The sequence below is a fragment of the Euleptes europaea genome, chromosome 16, assembly GCF_029931775.1.
Source record: "Euleptes europaea isolate rEulEur1 chromosome 16, rEulEur1.hap1, whole genome shotgun sequence".
Classification (NCBI taxonomy): domain Eukaryota; kingdom Metazoa; phylum Chordata; class Lepidosauria; order Squamata; family Sphaerodactylidae; genus Euleptes; species Euleptes europaea.
The window spans coordinates 53,757,292-53,773,933 of NC_079327.1; the positions used below are offsets into that span (position 1 = coordinate 53,757,292).

The following is a 16,642-nucleotide window of genomic DNA, read 5'->3' on the forward strand; positions in this document are numbered from 1 at the left end:
GAGGATCTGAATGGGGAGTGGTAACTGTATCTTAATGAAGAATACTTGCAGACTATGAATCTGAGTGAAAATAAAATTTTATTAATAATCACAATGGGGAAGGTCCTTTTATTTATTTTTTAACTCGTAGGTGTACCCATATAGTTGTCAAGATAGCAAGTCATTGCATATCAGGAACTGTGAGGTTGGGAACACATTGCACTGTGGAAACTAGGTTCAGCTAGCGAGAGCAGGTGTTGCTCATGAGCTGATGCAAGAAGGTGCAATGACTAAGCTAAATGAGTCAGCTGGATGCTGATTGGTTCCTGTAAACCTGAAACTGTATAAATGTAATGTGAAATGTACCAACAGCGCAAAAGATAGTTGCTGGAGTGTCAAGAGTGTGTAAATTGGATTTTATGCACTGTAAATAAACAATCACTGGCTTTTGTAGCTTGGCTGTATCTGGATTCTGTTCTAAGGACTCTTTAACTAATCCGCCAAGCTCCTCGCGACAGTAGTATTTCCCAAGATGATGATGATGATGATGATAAAACACATCCAGTACAAGGAAAATAAGAAATAACAAAATAAGATATTTCTGACCATGCATTGTTTGATCTTCCAGAATAGATTGCAGGTCCTTGGCTTTATTGGATTCCAGAACAGTGGAACACAGTGGACAACAACAGTTTGCCAGGATGGACTACAATCCATAAGAGCTCTTTTGGTTTAACGACCCTATGAGTCATCTTAGATTAACAGGCTGGAACTAGAGGTCATGGGTATCTGGCATTAAGAACACTAGCTTTGTGGCTCCTCCTCCTCCTATGTCAAAAAATTTAGTGATAAAAATTGTTTGATGCATGATCATTGGGAACTAATTTCATATTTACAAACTGCAGATTTTGAGCTGTTCCAACATGCCCTGAAACAATTTAACATACAGCAAGCTCATATCACATTGGAACTGGTTCATAAGGGGAGGGGGAACCACATGGTCTCTATCTGAAAAGTAACAAAAGAAGCAGCAGCAGCTTTAAATGGCCCATTGTTTAAAGCGGTGGGTTTCTCTGGCTCCTCCACTGAAAATACTAGCAGCGTTCTCAATAGAGATTCTGACTAAGCCACTTCACTATTGCTTAACTTTTCTATGGTGGAGAATCGGTTGGGGTGACCCCTTCCAGACCCCATAAAATCGGACCACCTGGCCCAATCTTCACCAAACTTAGGGGTTCTTGCAAGGAGAGTCCCTTGCAGCCATGCTGCAAATTTGGGGGCTCTACCTGCAAAAATGCCTCCCCAGGAGCCACAGAAATCCCCATAGGTTTTTTTGGAACCCAATTTTTCCCTGGGAAATGCGGAAAAATCCGAATTCCCATATTTACCGGTATGGGAATTCAGCTTACTTTGGGTTTACCGGAAAGAATTGGGTCCAATAAACCCAAAATTTACCGGATTTTTTTTTTTTTTTTTTTTGCACAGCCCTAGTAAGGAAAGTAAGAAGGAAGGCAGGAGGGGGCTGGGGCAACTTGACTTGGTGGGGGACAGCCCATTTGCCCTAACAGGCCCACCTCCATTGCTAGACTGCTTATTGTCATTGCAGTGCTCTGTCCTGTAGCACATTTTGCTTGAGGCTTTCTTAATCCTCAGGCAGAAGTTCTGGGTTGAATGGCAGTGTATTTGGGGAAGGAGAAGGCAGGGAAAGATGTGCTCTGCCATCCCACTGGATCCAATCCTATAAGTAAAGATCCCACTTGTGGTTCTTAGGAACCAAGGTTGTTAGGTCCTTAATGTCTGTTTAAACTACCCCCACCCCCCGGTTTGAGTTCTTTTTATTGTTGAGATAGCAAATCTAAATTCAGTCATTATAGGGTTAATGTAAGTTTGAATCACGTCATTCTGTTTGAGCTGGTAAATGAGCTTTATTTTCTGGAAACAGAGCTAGGTAATTGCTGATTATTTTCACCGTGCTAGAGAGCGAAAGCCTGACTTTAGAGTGTGTGTGTGTGCCGCGCTCTACTCAGCACCTGTATGCCTTCATTGGTAATGTAACTTAATGTTTTCTATGTCGACTATGAAGGAGATAGGATTTTATTGTTTTAATAGGAACATCCTGTTTACCTTTCCCTAAGAGATTTGATAAAGCTTTGTTGATAATAACTCTGGCCTCAGCATTCTTATTTTTACAACTATTATTTCATTAGGAAAATTTCATTATCCTTTAAAAACAAAACTACCTTTTCACAAACTTAATAGCTTGATCAAACTCTGCTTGTGACCACAATTAATATAATGCTTTGTAATTCTGGATTGATTACACAGATGTGATCTTAATACACACACTGTGGAATGAATCATTAAGCTATTGTAAAGGGTAGTGATTAAAATTAATGTCCCTAGGAATTGTTTAACGAAGAGTGGACTTGAGTGGTAAAAGTCAAATCTATACTCAAGTCTTCCACATGCAGTAAAACACTTTCAAAGGAAAGATATTGCAAATCAAAGGATTTTGAAAGCAAGGGCAATCATACTCCCCCCCCAAATCACACCACATTATCTAAAACAGTTGCTCCAGTTCCACTGAAGCACTGGTGTAGTCGCCACCAGTTTCTTTCTCCCAACAGATGATTAGGGTCGTTGCTGATGATCTCATGCAGCAATTTGCTACTGGATGGAGTCAGAGACTGTGTATACAGCACCTGTTTATGCATACAGTTCTGTTAAAAATTATATTAGAAAATAAAATACATTTATATATACAGTCCTTGATCCACCTAAGGATGTGAATGTACAAGACTGCAGCATGTGTAAACACCTATAATCCAAGCAGTTGCATATGCTGAGCATTTAAAGCTTGAATGAAGTATTACAAAAAGATTAAAACTATAATTTAAAATAGTTTTCTTTTACAGGCCAGCCATTTTTAGACCATCAGGTAAGGTCTACTTCAGCTAGATCAACTAATTGAATTTACTGACTGTAACTTACATCAAATGTTTTGATACCATTCTTTTAAAAGCAGAATTCTGCTGTTTGGACACATGTAATGTTCAGAGACACATACCATCCCAAGCATCCCAGACTTCTCCTGTTGCTCCTTGCTCACCTCCAGGCAGTTGCCCAACACCCCACTCTCAACTGAGCTTTCTGGCCATGCTGTACTCTCTTCTAGCTGTCCTTATGACACCCCATGCTGCACTAGCATCATCCAGCTGCCTCTCCCCATCCTTCTCAACCTGGGCTTCTCCAGGCACTTTGGCCCAGTCCCCCACCACTCTGCACCTACCAGCAGACCCCTGGCTCTCCCCAAACAATCTCCATTGGTCCCCAAGAGGGGGGGAGGTGGCTGTGAGGGGGAGGAGGAAAGGGGGGATGCATAGCACAGACACTGGGGAGAAAGGCCAGCAAAGAGCTCCAGCAGAAGCTTGTGAGTAAAGGGATCCCATCTCTTTCTAGCACAAGCCCAGCAGGGGGTGCAGGAACACATGTGGGGAAGCATCATGGAGGCAAATCTGGAAGGGCGTGGGCAGAGCTTTTGGAAAATGCCCTCCTATGTACAAGGATGGTGGACGGTGGCCACCTGAAGCCTGATGGCTGGAGAAAGGGGAGTGGAACAACCACTTTAAATACTGACATGAGAAGAGGCTAAAGAGACGGGCTGGATGTTCCACAGAGCCAAGAACCTTCCACCCAGGGAACAGAGCCGAGCTTCTTTAGCTGCTCCCACTCATTATGAGGCCAGAGAAGCTCTCAAGGACCATATCTACAGCAAGGTGGAGGGCCAAACATGATGGGAAAAAAATCTTTATTATTTTTAAAACAAGTAACCAGATTTTTATTTTCTATTTGCCTATTTCTTTTCCTTAGGAGAATAAGAAGAATCCAACAAAAATATCAACACAACCATCAGCAATACATTTCTGGTACTTAAAATAAGTTATGCAACATTACCTGTAGGAGTTTCCACCTAGTGTTCAAGTCTTCTAGGCGTTTCAGCATATATGGGGAAAGCTGGATCTCAGATGAGGTAAACTGATGGGCTTGGTCATTAACACTGTTCACATTCTCTTTAAGAGGTGCAATTTCTGTTTGATAAACCTGTGTAAGGAAACACATAAAATGGAGTTGTAGGTGAAATACTGTCTAACTATCATGGAGCCAAAATCTATGATGTATGCAAATCAGCATCTCAATATCTTCCTGCATTATTATCTCCCTGCATGGTTACACCTTGTTACATGGGAGCCTAGTGTCACTCTCTGTCCTACTAGACTAGGGTTAGAGATAGCAATTGGTGTTACTGTGCTGATGCAGTAGAAAAACCATGCTGGAGGATCAAAATTGAGAGAGGGTGGAAAAGGAGTAGAGAAGGCTGCCTATAGTCTCTGGAGAGGCTGTAACATAACAGCTATGGGAATGGGCTCATTCCCTTAACTCTGTTATAATGTTTTCAGTGGGACTCAAGTCAACTTCATAGATTACAGCAAAGTTTTTGACTGTGTGGATCATGGAAAGCTATGGTTGGGTTTAAAAGAAATGGGTATGCCACAATATCTGCTTGCTTTGATGCACATACTACACTCTGGAGGAGAGTACAGGGTGGACTATGGAGAAACAGAATGGTTTCTAATTGGCAGAGAGGTCAGACAAGGATGCCATTTATCTCCCTGTCTGTTGAATCCCTATGCAGAATATATCATAAGGAAACTTGGATTAAATTTAGATGAACGTGGACTGCAGATTGGTGGAAGGAACATTACCAATTTGAAATATGCAGAGGACACCACATTACTGGCAGAAAATAGTGAACACTTGAAATGACTACTGAGAAAGGTTAAAGCAGAAAGTGCCAAAGCAGGATTACAGCTCAACATCAAGAAGACAAAAGTCATGACTACCAGGGAATTAAACAACTTTAAGGTTGACTATGAAGAAACTGATATTGTTCAAGATGTTCTATTCCTTGGCTCCATCATAAACCAAAAGGGAGACTGTAACCAAGAAATTTGAAGGTGATTGAGACTGGGAAGGAGCTAGAAAAGATTCTTAAATGTAAGGATGTGTCACTGGTGACCAAGATCAAAATAATTCATGCCACAATATTCCCCATTGCTATATATGAGTGTAAAAACTGGACACGAAGAAAGCTGACAGGAAGAAATTTGACTCGTTTCAAATGTGGTGTTGGAGGAGAGTGGATTCTACATCAAACAAAGCTTGAAGCTAAAACTGTGGCTATCACACTTCAGTCACTGGAAAAGACAATAATGCTAGGCATAGTTGAAGGCAGCAAGAAAAGAGGAAGACCCAATATGAGATGGATTGGCTCAATCAAGGAAGCCATGGCCCTCAGTTTGCAAGACCTGAGCAAGGCTTTTAACAATAGGATGATTCATAGAATCACCATTAAGCTACTTAACACACACACAAGTTAACTGGGGCACAGATTTTTCTTTTTTAAGAAGAGAACAACATTAATGAGAAAGAAACTGGTTAAAATTAGACAACTCTAGAGAATACTACAAGAAACTATATAAATTGTGAAACGATTTTTCTGCATCCTTTTAAAATTGGCTACAGAGATTCAAGGCAATGTATTCTGAAATAATACCAGGCTTGGATTATGGACTTAAGAAGATATTGAATAATTTGGTTTTCTATATTAATTTTCTTTTGTCTGAACAGCTACAGATTTCATTTTCTACTTGTATTTGCAAAGGTGAAATGGGTTTTTCACTAGACAAAGCTCTGTGTTTCCTCTATACTTTTTATTTCAATGAAAAATAGATGCAGATCTCTTTTGTTGACCAAATACAAAAGTGCAATAGAGTGAAATAAGTATGGACATATGATACAGATTATAGCTTTTCTTTCTGATATGTTAAACATTGATTAACACAAAATACATAACAAGGTCATAAAAAATAATAATGCTATCCTACACTTTTGAAGGAAGGCCCCATAAAACCATACTATTATGCATTCTGAGCATTTGAAACATCTGTGGCAGCAAAACAAGGTTTAAATTCCTTGGGACAAAAAAGCATTGGAGACTTTAGGTGTCCAAGCCTAAAATGAACCAGGCATTCCTACAACAGATCATCTTTAATTAATTAGTGCACTCTTCCCAAGGTGGCACCCTAAGTCTATAGCTACCTTCTGCAATAAAATTTCACCTGTCCATCCAATCAAAACTTCAATCTGCAGTTTCTGAGACACACATGCACATTGCATTAAGAAAAAACACAAATGATTTACAATAGTTTTTAAAGCAAACTCAATTTGCTTTTACTGATATGTGTTTGTGTATTCATTTTCAGCTTGTCTACATCCTTCTTAAATTGGGGTGCCCAAAACTGAACACAACACTCTAAGTGAGGTCTAAGCAGAGCAAGGTAAAGCAATAGCATCACTTCACGTGATCTGGACATTATACTTCTGTTGATACAGCCCAAGTTCACATTTGCCTGTTTAGCTACCGCATCACACTGCTGACTCATGTTCAGTGTTTGGTCTACTAAGACCCATAGATCTTTTTCTCACACACTACTGCTAAGACAAGACTCCCTCATCCTATAATAATGCATTTGATTTTTCCTACCTAAATGCAGAACTTTACATTTATCTCTGTTGAAATGCATTTTATTAGTTTTAGCCCAATTCTCCAACCTGTCAAGATCATCCTGTATCCTGGCTCTGTCTTCTACCATATTTGCTACCCCTCCCAATTTAGTAATAATAATAATAAACATCCCCTCTATTCCTTCATCCCAATCTTTTATAAAGATGTTGACCAAGGGGCCTAGGATGGATCCCTGAGGTGCTCCACTAGTCACTTCTCTCCAAGTGGATGAGGAACCATTAACAAGCACTCTTGCGGTGCAACCTGTCAACCAATTACAGATCCACCTAACAGTAATAGGATCTAAACCACATTTTCCCAATTTGTCAACAAGAATATTATGGGGAACCTTATCAAAAGCCTTCCTGAAATCTAGATAAACTATGTCTACAGCATTCCCCTGATCCAGCAAGGTAGTAACCTTGTCAAAAAAGGAGATAAAATTACTCTGACATGACTTGTTCTTGAGAAACCCATGCTGGCTCTTAGGAATCAGACCTATCTTTTCGAAATGCTCAAGGACTGACTCTTTGATGATTTGTTCTGACTTTTCCAGGTATAGACGTCAAGCTGATGGGCTGGTAGTTACTGGATCCTCCCTTTTCCCCCTTCTTGAAGATGGGGACAAAATTTGCCCACCTCCAAACTTCTGGCACCTCACCTGTTCTCCAAGAATTCTCAAAAATAATGGACAGAGGGTCAGAAATTACATCTGCAAGTTCTTTAAGTACCCTTGGATGCAATTCATTTGGCCCTGAGGACTTTTGTTTCATTTAAAGAAAATAGGTATTTATATACTATCCCAAATGTCAATCCTAGGCTGCAACTCCCTTCCCTCATCATGTGTTCTGTTTTTGCCATGCCACTTCCCTCACAAGAGAAGACTGAGGAAAAGTAGGAATTGAGGAGTTCTGCCCTCTCTTCATCTCCTGTTACAATTTCACTTTCCGGTCCACGCAGTAGGCTTATCTTATCCTTGTTCTTATTCTTACTCTGAACATAGGGGAGAAAACACCCTTTTTTGTTGTGTTTAGCATCTCTCGCTAGCCTAAGCTCATACTGAGCTTTAGCTTTCCTAACACTTTCCCTACAAGCACTGGTGATTTGTTTATATTCACCTTTGGTTATAAGGCCCTCCTGCCACTTCCTAATTGAGTCTTTTTTTATTTCTCACATCTTTAAAAAGCTGTTTATGGAGCCACCCTGGCCTCTTTAGGCGCCTCCCATTTTTCCTTCTCATAGGAATGGTTTGTGATAGCGCCTTTAGGATTTCATTTTTAAAGAACTCCCACCCTACTAGAACTCCCTTCTCCTTAAGTATTTCTGACCACGGAATTCTATTCAGCATAAGTTTAAGTTTGTTAAAATTTGCTTTTTTAAAGTCCAACCTATATGTCTGACTATGTCCAGCTTTTCCTTTCCCCAAGATTTAAAATTCCAAGATTACATGGTCACTACTACCCAGGGTGCCTACTACCAGTTCTTCCCTGTTGGTGAGAATCAAATCTAAGATAGCAGATCCCCTTGTTTCCCTGTCCACTTTCTGGAATATGGTTGTCAGCAAGACAAGTCAGGAATTTATTGGATCTTGCATTTTTAGCAGAGTTGGACTTCCAACAGATATCCGGATGATTAAAATCTCTCATGACCACTGTGTCCCGTCTCTTTGAAAACTTTGTAATCTGGTCTAGAAGTGTCTCATCTAAGTCTTCTGCCTGGTTTGGTGGTTGATAGCAGACCCCCACCATAATATCATGATAATTTCTTACTTTTTTATTTTTACCCATAGACTCTTGACTGAATTACCATGCTCAGATACATGTACTTCTTCACAAGTATACACATCTTTGACATATAATGCTACTCTTCCCCACTTCATTATCTGTCTATCCCTTTTCAACAAATCGTACCTCTCAATCTTAATATTCCAATCGTGAGTGATATCCCACCAAGTTTCAGTAATGCCTATTAGGTCAAAATCCCCTTCCTGCATTTGGGCTTCAAGTTTTTCTGTCACGGTCTCTGACATAATTATGGTATTTTGTGTACATGTGCAGAATTAATTCCATGTAGAGCTTGAACACAACATACAAACTGAACCACAAACTGCAGAGGTTTGTGTAATGAAGAGCCTGGCAACAGCTTGCAAAATGCAAATGTCCTTAGAACAGGCTGACTGAATTCTCTCAAGGTCTGAATTATTTCAAGAGCTAACTAACTTACCCTGGTCTTGTCCTTGAAGGGAGAAGAACAGAGTCATCCTTCACTATCTGCCAGAAAGGTGTATCTGAAATTACCCTTCCTGATTCAGCTGTCAGCTGCTCATATCTCAAGAGCAGAAAAGTCCTGCTATCCTCAAACCTTGAGAAGGTCTACTCGAAGACCTCAAGGCTATAAGTGCAGTAAGCTTCTTGCTTTATATAACCTTGCTGAAGGCTATGTTTCATACTGACCAGATGGTTACATGTTACAATGTGAGAAATAATTGTGTTTTGTGATTTATATAGTTATATATTGTATTGTAGATTTCTAAATAGTCTCATTTAATGCGTATTGTACTGAAGATGAGAATGGTATGAAAATTGAGTTCATGGAGTGATCATGGAGCTCAGAAATGATTGTTTATACTTTGAGCAAAATAGACTGAAAGGAAAGGAAGCCCATATTTGGTCATGGGGAGAAGCTAATAACCTGAACAGCTGCAACTAAGACATTATTGCACTGCTCATGTTATCTGAAAGTGGGGAGGAAGATATCCCTCCTGATGGTAAAATCAACACTCTTAATGAAACAGTATAAATAAAGCCACAGTAAGCCCAGAGAATCAGAACCTTCCAAAGGCTCTCAAGAAAGGCTGACTGGTATGTATGGCTTAAATACATTACTCTAGACTTTATGAATTAGATACTTTGAACTGAATCAGAATAATTTCACTGTTATATTTTAGAAGTTGGATTTTGAAACAGAATAAGTATGTAAGACTTGCTTGCTTTTACTTCATACAGTGTAAATGCATACATTGTACTTTGACAAGAGTTTTTATAGAAATGTTAAAGACTTGATAATCTGCATTTACACATATTTTACTAGACGTATATCAATAAAAAGACTTGCTTTTTAAAAGTAGGTAAAGTTGTTGAGACCTGCTTACTCGATGACTGGCTGAATAAGATAACTTCACTTCTCAGTAAGTGATACATTCTAAGAGCCTGTCATCTGAACAGCACAACCCGCTTCACTTCCTGCTTGTTCCCTACACTCTGTGCATTAGTGTAGAGACATCAGTATCTATGGTTTATGTGCCCCGAGGTTTTCATTTCTGTACTTACCCACAAGTTAATGTTTCCTCACATATGTGCCACTCCCTGCAAATCCTTATGGTTCTCATCTCCAGTTACTGTCATCATACTAGGCTTTAAGTTTTTGTCTCACTCTACCATAGGATTTAGCTTAAAGCCCTCCTTATCAGGTTTGCAAGGCTCTCGCCAAATAAATTGTAAGTGGGGTCCCGGGGGTCTTTGTTGCCTTCCTTTGTCTCGCCCTTCCCTTTCCTGGAGCTGGAGGGTGCTCCCCTTGGGCAAGCCAGCATCAGGTGGGACTCTGTCCCTTCCCCCTGCTCGGCTGCCCCCATGCCAGTCCTGGCGCGGGCCCCTTTTCCTGGCATGACTGAATTCACCGGGAGCCCCCCCAATGGCATCTCCCCCCACATTGGGCACTGTGTCCACACCAGCCCAGGGCCACTCGGTGCTGATCCATGGGGCCAGCACGTCTGTTGCAGCTTTGTCTGCTGCCTGTGCAATGGCTTCCCTGGCTGCGAAGTCCAGGGAGGCTGTGCCTGACACAGGTGCCTCTGCCGAGGCCGAACCTGAACACAGGATTAAGAACTTTAGAGGCCCTAAGCACTGAAAAGATTGTGGTGCCCCCCATATGTAATTCAAAATAAAATCAATACTAAACTGTAACATCAAATTTTATTTTTCGAAATGACACAAAGCTCACATGTATGCTAAAACTAAGATAGGTTCTTTCTAGATTTTCTGATTGCATATTTGTGGATAAGTTCATTGAAGTTAACTCAATGAAGCATTTCTGCTTCCAGAGACAGTAGGGAAAGTGAATCCAGTCTGTCCTGACACGTTGTTCTTTGAGGGTTTTCTATTCATTTCAGCTAAGAAAAAGAGCATTTGTAATCATAAATGCTAGAAAAACACATAGTACAATCTCTACATTTAGAAATACAAATTATATTCTGTCTTTACTATTGTGTAATGAAGATCAATGTGACTGAATTTCATATTTCCTCTTCATATGAGCTTCAAGTGTATCAATTATAGTGTAGTAAGAAGACAGGTGAAAAGATTCAATGCTCTTTCTGGTGCCCTATCATCATTTGCTTGTTTTATCCAATTCACTTGTGGGACTGGGCTTCTTTGTAGTTAGTATCAGAAAAAAGTATATTTTGATAAATACCTCAAAGTGTGTAAGTGGTCTGTTAATGATTGACAGAGGTCTGCACACATTTTCAAATCCAATTCTTTTTCTTAGATAGTTTGAGTTGTGCGGTGACAGTTGTAAAATTTCATTCCACATGGTCAACATGAATAAACCTCTTGTTCTTGCAACTTGTTTGCAATGTTTTCTGCCTCTCATGTAGTTTCTCCCGTTTGTGATTGGTCTTCAACTATACTTTCTAATGCATCCACAATCTTTGAGTAGGACTCCAGAATTGCACTTGTTGCCACAACATGTGCCTCTAAGCAAGTAATAGAAAGATATTTTAACACACAACGTGCCCAGAGTCCGCCACGGCAATGCCGGCCTCGGGACTTTCCCCAGTTAAACCCGTGGGTCTCAACACCCCAAACAGCCTGGGGGTTGCTGCAAGGACCCTCCCTTACCTGGACAGCCAGGGGAGCTGAGGGAAGAGTTGGCAGGGGCCACGCCTGTGGCTGGGGATGGCCCCTGAGGAGGTGCAGTGGTGCAAGGTTCTCCCACCCTTGAGCCAGGCTGGCACAGGGGGGCAGACAACGAAGAGGCAGCTTGTGGCCTGCCCACTGTCAGGCCAGCACCCGGACTGGTGCGGCAGCGTGGAGCTCACCAGCCACTGCAGGGACAGTGGCCAACCAGGAGGCAGCTCAGAGCCTGCCTGGTGCCAGGCGCTCGGGCTGGTGTGCCAGGGCGGGGCTCGTCCACCACTACAGGAGCAAGAGACGAGGCAGGCGCAACAGCAGGAAGCAAGTCCAAAGCCACAGCCAAGGCAGCTGGGGACTTGCCAGCCTTGGTGCGCCCCAGGCTGGGAGGCCCTGAGGGGGGTTTGCGGGCCCCATTCCCCCCCACCTGGGCAGGGTTCAGGTGGAAACCCTGATACTGCCTGAACTGCTGGCAGGGACCATGCCCCAGCTGACTGTATGGGAAAGGAGGAGGGTGAGGCAACAGGAAAGAGTATGAATCATGCAATGGGCCCTAAATGCTTTTGGGAGGCTCAGCTGGGGGAGGAGTAACAGGATGGAATGACCTATAAAGGCAGGGCAGGAAGCAGAGGCCAAGGAGGAAGGAGGCAACGGGTTTGCTGGGCTGCGGCCATAACACCCTGAGCCCGGAGAAGAAGCAGAGGGAGAAGCTTGTATCCCCATTGTCTGTGTCTGAGGCCTAAGACACTGATGCCTGCCAGGGCAACGGGAGGTAGTTGGCCCGCTGACATTAGGGGGTGCTGTGGCGACTCCTCACAGAATCGTTGTCCAAATATGTTTTAAAAACTGCCTATTGGTGTGCTGGGGCAGAGAAAAATGTATACAGTAACTACACTGTTGACAAAAAAACTCCTACCACCAGACAACAATCATTTACATATAAGTGAGAAGAATATTTCAATAATAAAACATAAATTTATTGCAACACATGACAGGGTCTAATTTCCTTGTATTATTTCAATCTACACTAGTAAGTCACTCCCTGGTTTATGTCAGGATAAATAATAAAAAAGAACAGACAAATAGGGGAACAGTGTGTAGTGGAGTATTAGAAAGTCAAACAAATTTCTGATTTTCCCCATGGTGACTACTTTGATGCCTTTTTTAAAAAAAATATTGAAGATCAAATCATTTCAAAAAATTTTTTTGGGGTGTCCCTGCTTTGCTGGTGCCCTAATAATATGCTTAGTCTACCTATTGGGTAATCCAGCACAGGAAGGGTGCATCGGGTATAACATGTAGTTATACACGTTGTTGGCAATGGCAATACCACAGTGCCCTCTTCTAAGATTCTACCTGCAACCCAGTTCCCAGAAATAATGCAAACAAAGGGTCAACTTATTTGCCTCACCAGAAAGCAATAAGTGTAGCAGTTATTGCTTTTCTGATGTGAATACAACATCCTGTAGGGCATATTAACAGAAAGACAGATTTTTTTTAAAAAACATACATATTGCATAAAGGTTTTTTTGTCACTATTGTCTTTAAAACACTGATTGGCTAAAATCTAAACATTTTACTCTTCTCCTTCCCTTTAGATGCTGTCTTGCCACAGCCATATCTGTCTCTGCATCACAACTGGAATTATGACGAACTGTACACATATGTTGTCAGCTGAAGAGTGAAATGTGTTCCACAGGAGTTTTTTCTCCCTTTTCAAAGTGTTTCCTTTCCAGTTGTTTCACATTGAGTTGCATTTCTTGTTTGATGTTTTATTGTCAGGTATAGAGATACACACTACATCACGTCTCATTACAAATGTTGACATCTCTTTTTCTTACAAAATACATGGAAGCCACAGTTGGGAATTAATCAAGACCCCATTATATGTTCAGACTTGGAAAGCGCTGATTTAAATAAACTATACAATTATTGATTAAAGCCATGTGGTATCTGTATCTCAGAATAAAAATGATGTGAGAAATGGTTACAAGATCCATGTGTAATGAGATTTGAATCATTAATTTAGGCACTAGACCAATACACCTTAAGCTTTTCTCAACAATGCGCTGGAACTTTCTTGTGACCCAGTTCCATACAGGCTACCACACAGTAATTGAAAACACCATGTCTTTTTAGAACTCAAGCTGTGAATGCATGCTTTGTACAACATTTCAAGAACACCTGGAACCACAAAGAGGTTGTATTTATCTTGTCTTCTCCTGTATTTTCTTATAATGGTATATAGTAAGCAACAAAGGTAAAGGTCCCCTGTGCAAGCACCAGGTCATTCCTGACCCATGGGGTGATGTCACATCCCGACGTTTCCAAGGCAGACTTTGTTTGCGTGGTGGTTTGCCAGTGCCTTCCCCAGTCATCTTCCCTTGACCCCCAGCAAGCTGGGTACTCATTTCACCGACCTCGGAAGGATGGAAGGCTGAGTCAACCTTAAGCCGGCTACCTCAACAACGTTATGATAAAAAGCTGTAATGCTTTTTGCAGAACAGGTGCTTTATAATGATCACATCTATAGCTTTCAAAGTCAGCAAAAAGGATTAGATAAAATGTCAGGAATGTCAAGAATGATAAGTGTTGTACTGCCTATATACAAAAAGAGGGAGAATTAACAAGATAACATTTGACAATTTCTTCTAGTCAGAAAAAGCAATTTATACTTAAGCTAGTGAATGCTTTCCTCTTCATGAACCAAGTTCCATTTATTTACAAAATGTTCTTGATCAAGTGCACAGAGCTTCAAAGATAAGCCAAAAGTTTGACAATGACCTCAATAAAATTGAGGCATTCAGAAAAAGAATGATAGGCATGTAACAGAAATACGATTATATTTTGAACCTGGTTCCTTCATTGTTTGGTTGTGTACCCTTTTTTTGTGCAATCTATTAGAAGATACAATTACACTTAAATGTTACCCATATACGTAAATTTATTTTATTGTAGTCTTTAAAACAGATGTTAATATTAGTACTTATTGTTCTTCTTTTAAAGATTTGGTTTTCACAGCCATGATCCTGTTACAGTTTGTTACACTGGTGGCAGGAACGGACTTTTGCCTAAGCTCCCAGGGCAGCAGCAGACCTCAACTCTACGACACTAGCAATAACCCTTTCCACCAGCTGGTAAAAGCACAGTGTGATAGGCTGTAAGAGGGTGCAAAATACTGGAAATCCCTGGTCTGAATCATTTGAGAATCTTCTTTAAAAATGTAGCAAAACCCATTCATGTTCCCAGATACATTTTCCTAAAGCTATTGTCCATCAACTTCATTGGGTGTCCACAAGTTCTGCTACTATGGGTTTGATAAGCTCAACTTCAGAGATCAGCTTGATATGAATCATTTTTCCAAATAATATATAGTACTACATTTCTTTCCATCACTTCATGTTTGTCTACCTTAAAGGGCAGTGCCCCTCACATGCTATACAACCATGCATATTTGCAAATGCAGTTCCTAACAGGTGGCAGGCAAACTGGGCCACAAAGGAATTTTCCAGTAATTGTTCCTTAATAGGTATGTAAATAGGATAACTAACACATTTTGGTGTGACTGTGGCTTCACTCAAACAAGTGAAACTGTGGGTGCAAAAACTTTACATTAGAGTCAGTTCATTATGCACCTTGTCTTGAATCTTAGTTAATTTTACTGACAAGAGTCCTATTAAAACAACTTTTTGAGAATACATATTAAGATCCCAGTGCACCAAACAGAATTGGGCACTCATCTGTGCCAATGAAAGAAATTTGTTTGATCTTCATGCATGAGCCCATTTCCAGATTTGTAAATAAATGGCTGAGTCCTTGGGCTGAACGGAAAAATAAGTAATAAATAAGCTTATTTCAATAAGAATAGGCTCATTGTGAGCTTTCCCAGCTTCAGGGAGTTTTTCTTATGAAATAAATGACTCCATTTGCAGCAAATAATAGTAATGGCTCAATTCACATTTTGAGTTTCTTAGTCCCGCTTTCCCCTAGCCACATATGCATCAACTTGATAACAAGTCAAATTCAGCATTTGGATATTTTTTTCCAAATTAAGTCAAGTCTCATTGTAGCTATTTCCCCACTTCAATTAATGAAATTGTAGGGCTGTCCTTGTATGTGGCATTTAAAATTATACTTTGGAGATTAGCCTATATTGAATAACTAGTTCTTCCCTAGAAAGTATTGTTTTTCATAATATTAAAATCAAATCATGCCTTCAATGCAGTCTGATAACATATTGTTTTTCTTTTCAGTTTCAGTTATACATTTTGAAAAATCTTTATTACATTTGTTTTTGCGCACTTAAGAAAATGTCAGTTGTCTTGCACAATGAAAATGCTAAGAAAATGACAAAATGTGTGGAGTTGAAAGACTTATCTAACATTAATTTCAATAGGAATTTTAGTGAGCCACTGCTCACTTTTTCAGGTATGTATGATAATTGAACTGAAAATCCTTCTTATGGGGCAGGTTTCAAAAGAGGGAGTTAAGGCATGTGCAGGGCTGTGCAAAAAAATTGTTTCCAGTAAATTTCGAGTTCAGGTTTATTGGACCCAATTTTTTCAGGAAACCTAAAATAAGCAAAATACCCTAGTCAGTAAATGGGTATTTTGGCTTTATTTCCGGGTTGCCTGAAAAATTCAGGTCCATTATAGTATACATAGAATTTTTTTTAGGAGCTCTGGGAGGTGTTTTTGAGGTAGGGTCTCTAAATTTTCAGTCTACCTGCAAGGGACTATCTCTTGGTAAGGTTTGGAAGAGGGGGTCCAATTTTATGGCCCCCATTCTCCATAGGAAGACATTGCAAAGTTGACAATGCTTTTCTGTGCAGGAGGGGTGTGTGTGACCAGATTAGGGACCATAAAATTGGATCCCCATCCCTAACCTTACTAAACTTTGGGGTTCCTGCAAGGACAGTACCATGCACCTACCATGAAAACCTGGTAACTCTACCTCAAAACATGCCCCCGGCAGAGCTCCTTAAAAAATTCCCATAGGGAAAAGCCTGGGGAAAGCTGAAGCTGAAAAAGGCGAATACCTATTCAGCTTTTTCAGTGATCAGCAATCCAGCTTAGGCTTGACTCTCAATTTTAATATTCAGCTGAAATTAAACCCAAAAGAAGCCAAA

The 16,642-nt window shown here is 40.5% G+C and overlaps 1 protein-coding gene across 2 annotated transcripts in view; it reads right to left on the reverse strand.

Annotated features, from left to right (window-relative positions):
- The window catches only part of DMD (dystrophin), a 1,354,185-nt gene that overhangs the window by 219,561 nt on the left and 1,117,982 nt on the right, over positions 1-16,642 (reverse strand). For both annotated transcript variants that reach the window (XM_056862020.1, XM_056862019.1), the window contains one exon: positions 3,934-4,080. In XM_056862020.1, the coding sequence (XP_056717998.1) occupies positions 3,934-4,080 (147 nt within the window). The remainder of the gene's footprint in view (positions 1-3,933; positions 4,081-16,642) is intronic.